The sequence below is a fragment of the Mus pahari genome, unplaced genomic scaffold, assembly GCF_900095145.1.
Source record: "Mus pahari unplaced genomic scaffold, PAHARI_EIJ_v1.1 scaffold_11271_1, whole genome shotgun sequence".
NCBI classification, from domain to species: domain Eukaryota; kingdom Metazoa; phylum Chordata; class Mammalia; order Rodentia; family Muridae; genus Mus; species Mus pahari.
In genome coordinates, this window is record NW_018391719.1 from 3,759 (window position 1) to 14,127 (window position 10,369).

Sequence of the window (10,369 nt, forward strand, 5' to 3'; positions counted from 1 at the left end):
ACACACACAAGGAGAGAGATACACATAAGATCACACACACACACACACACACACACACACGGAGAGAGAGAAATACACATAAAACCACACATACACATGTGCTATAGTCTTTATTGGAGAATAAAGACTTGAGAGAGAGACCTGACACCCATCCCTAGTAAAGGCCGAGAAGCATCCTCTCACTGCGCCTTGTCAGGTTCCAGACACAAGCATCCTGGAAGCTACACATCCTTGAATCAGAACTTTTCCAAAAATGGGAGAGAGGGAGGGACAGAGATGAAGCAGGAGGCCGGTGGGTTTGAGAGCAACGTAATATTCGTGAGTAATTAGAAAGAAGCCTGAGCCACACAGTAAGGCCCTGTCTGAGAAAGCAGCAGCATGGATGGCGCTCTACAGTACAGAGCCTGCAAGGCTGAGTGCCTGATCTAACAGAACAACAAGCAACGAAAGTCCAGGACCACTTGGTGCTCTTGCAGAAGACATGGCTTCAGGTTGCAGCCATCTCATGGATGCTCATGACCATCTGTAACTGCAGTTCCAGGAGACTTACACACTCACCTAGACTCCAAGGACACTAGACATACACATGGCACACAGACACACATTCACAAAGAACACTCATTCACAGTATAAATAAATGGATGGATGGATAGATAGATAGATAGATAGATAGATAGATAGATAGATAGATAGATAGATAGATAGATAGATGATGGATGGATAGATGGATGGATGGATGGATGGATGGATGGATGGATGGATGGATGGATGGATTGACAGTTGATAGCTAGGCAGGTAGGTAGATCTTTTTAAAAAGAGAGATAATGCCTATGAGTAATTCTAACTCACATCTGGGTTCCCCTAATACAACCATCACAGGAAGTTGAGTGTGATTTCAAGTTGATCACTCATGCCTCAGCGAGACCCTAAACATCCTGGAGGCACTGGTCACCAGAATCAGAACTCATGGTGTAAACACCCAATCCCTGAGTACCTGTGGTCTCAGAAGAAGGAATCAACAGGGACCAAATGCCAAGCACAGACAAGGAGACAGAGGGTGTGTGTGTGGGGGGGTGAGACAAAAGCTCCCATACTCTCTAGGTGAGACAAATAAAGTCTGTGTGTGTGTGTGTGTGTGTGTGTGTGTGTGTGTGTGTGTGTGATAGAAAGACAGATAGAAAGACACAGACAGAGACAGAACACCAATACACCAGAACACAGTAAAGCAAAGGAACCCATAACTGAGACAAAGGCACAGGAACCCCAACTTTAAGGAGGACACAGAGACAAAAACCTGACTCCCAAACCTCCTAGGCTGACTTCTGGAATCTTCTGAAAGCAGCACTTCTGATCCTCAAGGGCAGCATGGCCTCCTCCACAGTCTCCGCTAGCAGCTGGACTCCCCACTAACCCTGCACCTACACGCTGTGCACTGATGGAGATGGCTGCAGACGGGGCCATGCTGACTCTGACAAGAGACAAACCCAGAATGTGTGCTGTGAGTCTGAAGAGGAATCCCTGCAGTCAGCTATGGAGGCTCCTGCAGTGTCAGGGACAACATAACGTTTAGCTCATCCTGGGGCAGCAGGAATAGAAACGGAGAGAGAAGAGGATGACAGAAGCTGAAGAAAGAGAGGTCAGGAAACACAACAACCATGGCTGTGCACACTCCTGCTGGGGAGATGAACAAATGTCTACTCACACACATAGCATGCCAACGGCAGACAAAGGGAAGACTCAACCGGGTACAGCTTGTGGAAACAGACAATCAGCTCAATTAGAGTTCCTCACAGAAACACCAGCTATGGGTGAGCAACCATGATAATTAAGGGAAAAAGTCTCTCTCACCGATAGCCATTAAATGTCTGCAGAGTTAGGTGGGGAAGGACATGATCAGAAGACCTTCCTCCAGCTGCCATTAACATCTATAAATCACAGAGGGGGACTGAGAGGACAGGGCAGGTAATGGTGCTGTACTGAGCGAGACTAAGCATGACTTCTACAGGCTGTCCTGAGAACTCTACACTCATGCCAACATACACACAAAGATACAAGGGCACAGACAGACAGACAGACACAGACAGACAGAGACAGAGACAGAGACAGGGAGACAAAGAAAGAATCTTGGGTTGGGGGAAGGAAACCTTTGTGGCTCTTGTCTCCTAATGGGCTCTATCCTGTGCAGGTCTCCATTGAGTAGTCACACTTTCTGACAGCTCAAGAGGATGACATCTACTTCCTGCTGGCTTTTATGTCAGGTGACACAGGGTAGGGTCATCTGGGAACAAGGAACCTGAATAGGGAAAATGCTTCCATAGCACCGGCCTGTAGGCAAGGCCGTGAGACATTTTCTTCACTGGTGATTGATGTGGGAGGACCCAGCCTATGTGGGCACTGTCATCCCCTGGCAGGTGGTTGCAGGATACAGGAGAAAAGAAACTGAGCAGGCCACCGGAAGCAATGCTCCAAGCAGCATCCTCCATGCCTCTGCCACAGCTCCTGCCTCCAGGTTCCTGCCTGCCTGAGGTCCTGCCCTGACTTGCTGAGAACAGGGGCTGGGAGTGTGAGTCAAGTAAACACTCTCCTCCTTGAGGAAATGCTTGGGTCTTGGGTTTCATCCCAGCAGGAAAAACTCTAGCTGAGGCAGTGCTCTGCCCACAAGGGGGCAGTCTACAGGAGTCACATACCTGCATACAGCTGGGCCTTCCTCCAAGCTGTAAATGAAAACATTCTTTTTTTTCAATGTATACTAACTACTTTATTTTTAGCTTTTTATGTGTACAAATTTGAAATATATTGTCTTATTTTTTTCTAAAAATTTGGGGATTATGTTTCTCCAATTCTGTGTTATAATGTAGTGTATAAACCAGAGTATTTCTTTTTTTTTAATTATTATTTTCTTTATTTATATTTCAAATGCTATACCAAAAGTTCCCTATAACCCCCCCCGCCCCTGCTCCCCTACCCACCCACTCCCACTACTTGGCCCAGGCCTTCCCTTGTTCTGGGTAAATGAAAACATTCTTATGAGAACCCAATAGGAATAGCTGCACTCAAAGCTAACCTTCCTCAGCCCATTCAAACAGTGAGGCTTTGCCTAGGTGGAGAGAGGACCCCAAGGAGCTGGCTCCTGCAATGCAGAGGCACAAGAGTATTATGGAAAATTCCCAGAACTGCAGAAGAAAAAGATGGCATTATAGGGTAAGTTCCCCTGCTGCCCCCTGGTCTGTACAGCTTTTTTGAAATCATTTTTTAAAATGTGTTTATTTAGCCAAGTGTGGTGGCACACGCCTTTAATCCCAGCACTCAGGAGGCAGAGGCAGGCTGATTTCTGAGTTCGAGGCCAGCCTGTACTACAAAGTCAGTTCCAGGACAGCCAGGGATATACAGAGAAACCCTGTCTCAAATAAAAAAAAATAAATAAAATAAACAAAAATAAAATGTACTTATTTTACATGTATAAGTGCTCTATTTGTATGTACACCTGCATATCAAAACAGGGCATCAGATCCCATTACAGATGGTTGTGAGCTACCATATGATTGCTGGGACTTGAACTCAGACCCTCTGGATGTGCACACAATGCTCTTAACCACTGAACCATCTCTCCAGCCTTTCTGTGTGGTTTTTAGCTGTAAAAAGCTGCATCTAGTTCAAAAAGGAAAATAATAACAGGGGTAGTAATCACACCGGTATTCTATAATTATTCAGCTTCACTGTTAACAAACAAAACATCAGCTCTTTTTTTTAAGGTGTTTTTGGAGGTGTGCTGAAGAATACAATGTGTATAATAAGTGAGGATATGAAGTGAATTCATGGGAGACACACCCAGTGTTTCCTCAGGTGAAACAACTCCAAAGCCAGGGACACCTATACCAGGAGCAGGAACATTCCCATCTCCTTCCCATGAGGGAGGCAACCCAAGTCTCTACCCCTCACTTGGTCAACACCTTCAGTGCTAAGGGAGCAGACCCCTGGGAGATGACTGGGGAATGGGTGCAGGTCATGCTCCTGCATCTCTGACCTCTTTTACTGATAAGCCTCTTTTGCTGGTTAGGTGTGGTCAGTTTTCAAAAGCTAAAATCATCTGACAGGAGGGAGGCTCAACTGAGAAAATGGCTCCAGTAGACTGGCTGTAGGCAAGGCAGCAAGGTTTTCTTGATTGATTGATTGATTGATTGATTGATTGATTGATTGATTGATTGATTTAGAAGGGGCCTGCCCACTCTGGGCGGTGCCACCCCTACACAGGTGGTCCTGGAGTCAGTCAGCAGGACAGTTGAGAAAGCCATTGGGAGCAAACAAGGAAGCAGGTTTCCTCTGTGGTCTGTGCTTCAGTTCCTGATCCAGGTTCCTGCTCTAGGTCCCTGCCTTGAGTTTCTGCCCTTGTTTTCCCCATTAACAAATTGTGATTTGAAAATATGTACAACAAATAAACTGTTCCATCCACAGATTATATTACTTTCTTACAGCAATAGAAACCTAACTAAAACACTTTCTTTACAGAAATGTTAACACTGCAGTCTGATCCCAGGTGCAGAGAGAAGTCAGAGCTACTGGACTGTAAGCAAGTAATAAAAATATCATGAAGTGTTGGGATTAAGACACAGGGCACCGAACTAACCCAAGAGTCACACATTTTCAAGCAATGGGCATAGATCAGAAGGAGCGTAAACACCAGGCTTCCATCTTTCAGAAAGGGGTACCCACTCTGCTGAGAATCAAGGAAAGGACACGCGTGGAATCTTGGGACACTGGGGCAGTCACTCACCTGCCATGTAAGCTGCTTTTCTTATATCTGAAAAGCAACACACAGGAGTCAAGAGAGCTCCTGGGCTCCTGGGGGATCAGCGGGCTCAGGAGGAAAGGCAGGACTCACCAAGCTCTTTCCAGAGTGTGTCTGAAAAACAGGGAGGAGAGGGAGTCTGTACACTTGAGAGGAAGACAGGAAACACAGTGTGGGTCCTGATACTCTGAACTACAGGCCACCTGACCCAAAGGACCCCAGGCATCCTCTCTGGATTTTGTTTTCCACCTACTCTGAAGCCAGAACAGTGGGCCCTCCTGAGGACTCTGACCCTGTCCTTCACTGCTATGGTGACTTACTAGTAGTCCTCAGAGCATCCTCTTTTGTCTTCTGTAACTCATCCTTCTCATGCTGAAGATTCCCCATTATCTCCTGCATGGTCAGTCTTGCAGAACATCCCCTGCTGAGAAGATAGCTTGTCCCTAAGATTAGGAGTCCCATCATGGTCACGGTCACAAAAAACGCTGGCTTCCAGAGAGAGGCCTGGGGAAAAAAGGGCTCTGTGGCCCAAGCAGAGAGACAGTAATGGGTGAACTTGAGGAGAGACAGTCCACCACACTCCATGAAGACCATCACAACACAGGCGCTGAAGGAGTGAGGGACAGCTCTCACCTGGGAGGAACATGGACATGGCTTTCTCCTGACCCAAGATTGGGTTGAAGGTGGAGCAGGTCACATTCCTCACAGAGCTTTCTTTCACCACCAGTGAGGTCTCTATACTGAACAGTCCTTGAGCATCTTCATGATGAATCTCTGAGGATGCTGTGAGATTCGCTCCTCTGGAGTCTCTCCAATGCACCTGGGGCTTTGGGTACCATCCTGAGGTCATGCATACAACACACACTCCACTGTCTTCTGGACCTTTGATGTACACTTCAGGGACAGAGCCCATTGCTGCAGGAAAACAGATGTGAACAGCCTAGAACCCACTGTAGGTTGAGGGACCCCAGGAGCAACTATGTGACTCATGGGAACCTTTCACAGGACAGATGGGAATTGAAGGGAAAAGGCATTCCTGCATTGGGACTAGATTGAGCCCCAATTGCCTGACAGAGGAAAGATGGGAGAGCACACTGTGGGGAACAGACCACTCCTGTATCAACCACAAGATCCTGATGAACCTGGAGGAAGTTGAACACAGGAGCCCTGAGGTGGGAACCAGCACTCCATCTGTCCATTATCCACACACCTGGGACCCTCATGGCAGGCCCACACCCAGCTCTACTCTCAGGGAAGACAAACCTTGAGCATCCTTCCTTCTTCCCCTCCATCACTTGCCTATAGCATTGACCATCATTTCTCACTGACTGCTCACTAACACACAGAGAATTTCCTGACGACCCCTCTAAATTATACATTCCAACAGCTGGTATTCTCATAACACCAACAGGATCCCTAACCCACAGACCTAGACACAGCACATTTTAGAATTTGGGTTGAATTATCTATGTAGGTATTTACTACCCATTTCTCATCTCAAACTGGGAAATTAGAAATAAGTAGAGATAAAAATGAGAGACGAGAGCACCCGGGTGAGCCCAGCACTGCACTGCAGCTCAAGGACAGTCTGGCAACCATGAGAACTTCTCTCAAAACATCACAGAAAATAAGGGGCTGAGTGACCCCTCAGTTTCCTCCCACACACAGGTCACCAAGGTTTTCAGAACAGGGATCAGTTAACCAACCTGCCACCTTCAGTTCCAAGATGGCCTCTTCATGGAAGTGTCCCTGTTTGAAGTGGCAGATGTATATCCCACTATCTGATGCCTGGACATTTTGGATCCTGAGAGCAGCTGTGCCTTGTTGGAACTGGTCCTTCACCAGAGAGGTCCGCCAGGAATAATCAGGCATCTGCTCTCTTTTCTGCTCCTCTTGGTCCCGATAGACAAGTACTGCTTCTGAGAAGCTGCTGCGGAACCACCTCAGCTCCTCCATGTTCTCCATATTCATGGCTGGAAACACGGAGCAGGGAAGGATGGCTTCCCCACCTGGAGCAGCCACAATGGGGTCTGAGGGACCAAAGACCCGGAACTCCTCTGTGGACACAGATGTAGCAGTGAGAGGCTGGAGAGACACAGGAGGATGCAGAGAACACACTCTGAAGGGGAAAATCATCCCAGCAGAAAGCAAGGGATGGATGGGGTTGCTCTATGCACCATGCATTAGGCATGCATGACTAACTAATGCACTAATGTTCAAGTTACCTTTGGACATAGCAGTACATCCCATAAATGATATGAACACAAAAAAACAAAAATCTCTTCTGCCTGTGTCCCTTGCCACAGACCTTTCAATGAAGGAATCCCTTTGGTGTTCTTTCTCCAGCTTGCATGTACCTGGTCACCAGATGTATTTCAGGGAACTGACTCTTTGGTAAGAGCTTTAGTCTCAGTATGTTTGGGTGGGTTCAAGATCATAAATTTATAAAGATCACTACAGATGCTCACACAATCCATTATATGGCCACACCTTAGGAGATACAGGTGTAACTGGCTGGTCTCATACAAGACCCAGGGAAGTTCCAACACCCAATCCTAAATCCTGCTATCAGCCAATTTCTTCATCGACTGAGTAATGTGAACATTAAAACAGAGAGCTGAGGATGGAGAGATGGCTAAACAACTAAGATACAAGTGATTCCTCTAGAGGATGCAGGTTCAATTCCCAGCACCCACAGGATGGATCATGACTCCCTGTAACTCCCATCTGGATTCTGTGGCCATCAAAAATACAGGTGTTTGTTACATGGACATACATTCAGGGAAAATGCCCATTTACATGGAATAAAGTATATACAGACAAAACATACTTCTCTGAAAAATCCAACAGATTCGAGATGCCCTGATCATTTCTTGATAAAGAAGGAAGATTGTCTGCCTCACTCTAGGAACCCTTGGCCCTCTAAACTGGAGGACTTTGACACAGGCACTGTGACCCCAAGAACTCCTTTTCACTCTGCACTGCTCCATTTGTTCCTAGCACACTGTTGCCACTGGACAGACCAGGACACCTGTCTGCTGACTCCGAACCCCACTTCTGTGACCCTAACATGGAGTCAAAGCCTGTCCCTGCTTTGCTCGAGGCTCAGTCCTGACTCTGCTTTTCCCACCAGGGATCACCAGGCCCCCAGGGCTGCTCCCACCTCAGTCCTCCCCAGCACAGCTCCTGCCTCTCTCTCCCTGAGTCACTCTGCTGCAGCCAGCACTGGCCTCTGCAGCTCCTCACACCCCAGGCACACTGCCAGTCCAAGGCTATCCCAGCTATGCTCCCCAGGTAGGGTCTGGCTATGGAGCTCAGGCTGGCCAAGGACTCACGATGTTCCAGTGGCAGCCTCTCAGAGGCTCATGCACACATGCCCACCTAGATTTTCATTACTAACTCACTGTAAATGGAGAAATGGGGAAATCCTGGGTGCCAGGTTTAAGTGAGTCTCCTGCACATTTGACCTGCAGAGAACCTGGCAGCTCCACCCCTGTAGGGAGACACGGGAAGACAGACCAGGACAGACTCACGTGTGGTCACCCAGCTAGGCAGCTGTGTAAGGACAAACAGACAGGAGACATGGAAGAGCAGAAGGCTTGCGGTGATTTTCCATGTCCAGACGAACTGAAGAGAAAAAGAGGAGAGGCAGATCAACACCTGAGGCAGGAGGTAAGAGGCCAGATGCACCCAGATGTTGGACCCCTCATCAGAGACAGCATTGCTCAGGGCAGGAGATCAGCGCACAGGACCAAACACATCCATGCTCACAGAGTGAAGGCGCCACACAACCCAACAATGACAAACAGCCCAGCCTGGTCTCCTCTCAACCCTGAGCAGACTGGGCAGCTGGGGACACACAAGTCATTTCCAGGAAGCTATGCCTTTTCTCCCACCTCAGCCCCAGCTCAGGGCAGCCAAGCTCACCCAGAATTATAGATCCTTCCTTTCTCAGAACCTTGAGGAGAACCCAGTATAGACACCATGACTCCAACTCCCCCTTATCCGCAAACTGCATGTGTCCCCAAAATAGGGAGCCTATGCCTCTCCCTAGGGAATAGCATGGAGCCTGTATTCTATGGCTCCACAATGGTGACCAGCCCCTTACAGGCATCTTCAGAGACACACAGGCCTCCAAGAAGGCTGACAGGCCCATCACAAATGTATTGTCCTGGCTTTTGGTTTTGGAAAAGCCCAGCCCCAGCATGGTACCAGGATATTATACCCACACTAAGCAGGTGCCACACACATGTCCCACAGCACAGGTTTATCCTCATAGTCTCTGTTGGTAATGACCAAGCTGAGTATACACAGAATTGGAAAGAACAGAAGAGAAGTCAGAGCATGCAGGGCCAGAGAGAGCAGGCCAGAGCAGGCCAGAGCAGGCCAGAGCAGGCAGGCTAACTGGGGTAGGTGAGTGTTGGGCAGGGGAGGGCTCAGGGAAGGCCTGAGCTAGGCTAGAGAGAGAGAAGAAAAAAAGAGAAGGGAGAAAACATTTTTCTTCCCAAACCTCCAGACTCAGTCAGGAGGCAGGTGACCTGCTGAAACTCACTCAGCATAGTCTCCTCTCTGCTTCCTCTGCAGGCCCCAGCTGTCTTCAGTGCCCACCTACCTGCTTCTCTTTGTCCCCAGCTTTGAAAGGCTGTGACTTCATCAGGAGAAGCTCAGGGACAAGGGGACCCAGCAGAACCCAAATCCTCCTCTCACACCTTATTACTCTCCAAGGGGCTCTCACAGCTTTAATCTCTGCCCCCCTCAGTGCCAGCCTTGCGTTGTCTCGGATCATGGTTTCTAGAGCAGCAGACAAGAAGTACAGCCTGACTCAAGTTGTCACAGCCTCTCCAGAGATGATGAGGACAAGAGAGACAGCAGCTGTGGAGACAGGGCAGGAACAGTGTCCACCATGAGGACAACAGAGACAGCAGCAGAGGAGATGGCAGGAACAGGAACAGAGTCCCTGCCTATTCAGGCAGTGCCCTTTGAGCCAACAGAGCAATTAGACTTTCAACCACCGAAACTGAAAGCTCCAGTAATGTGACCTAGGCGTTTGTTCCTTCTGAATGTGATGTTCTGTCAGGAAGAGGTGAAGGTTCACCTCACCACCCCAACCACACCCCTACTCCCACCACTGCCCACCCTGTCCAATGGGGGGACTTCTCAGACCTACACTTTATGGAATGTTAAAAGATGATACAAAAAAGACAACACAACTTTATTGAATCTGTTTTAAGCATCAGGAGCAGCTCATGTCTGCACACAACAGAGTTAAATCAACTCCTGTCACATCTCCAAACAGAGATGATGTCCTGAGCCTAGGTCCAGCTCCAGAAACTACTAAGATGAGGAGAAGGTATGTCTTCCAGAAACATGGAGTTTCTACCACAATCCCTGCCCTGTGTGCAGCCCAGCCCAACCCCAGTACCCAAGATCACAGACAAAGCAGGAACCTGCAAGGGACCTTGGACTCCAGGTGCCTGGAGGTAAACAAACCTTATCTCCTCCTGAGTCCCCACCCTAAGCCTCCCAAAGGGGATGACAGGGGAAGGCAATGACCAGGAGCAGATCAGAGAGCCTTAGAGGAAG

The 10,369-nt window shown here is 48.4% G+C and overlaps 1 protein-coding gene across 1 annotated transcript in view; it reads right to left on the minus strand.

Moving 5' to 3' along the window:
* LOC110314669 (butyrophilin subfamily 3 member A1-like) overlaps window positions 1-9,741 on the minus strand; it is an 11,600-nt gene extending 1,859 nt beyond the window's left edge. Inside the window, 8 exon segments of the mRNA XM_021188919.2 lie at window positions 2,688-2,714; window positions 4,772-4,798; window positions 4,880-4,900; window positions 5,107-5,307; window positions 5,420-5,701; window positions 6,493-6,843; window positions 8,320-8,413; window positions 9,399-9,741. Coding sequence (XP_021044578.2) covers window positions 2,688-2,714; window positions 4,772-4,798; window positions 4,880-4,900; window positions 5,107-5,307; window positions 5,420-5,701; window positions 6,493-6,843; window positions 8,320-8,413; window positions 9,399-9,572 — 1,177 coding nt within the window. The 5' untranslated portion in view covers window positions 9,573-9,741.
* Between the last annotated feature and the right edge of the window lie 628 nt (window positions 9,742-10,369).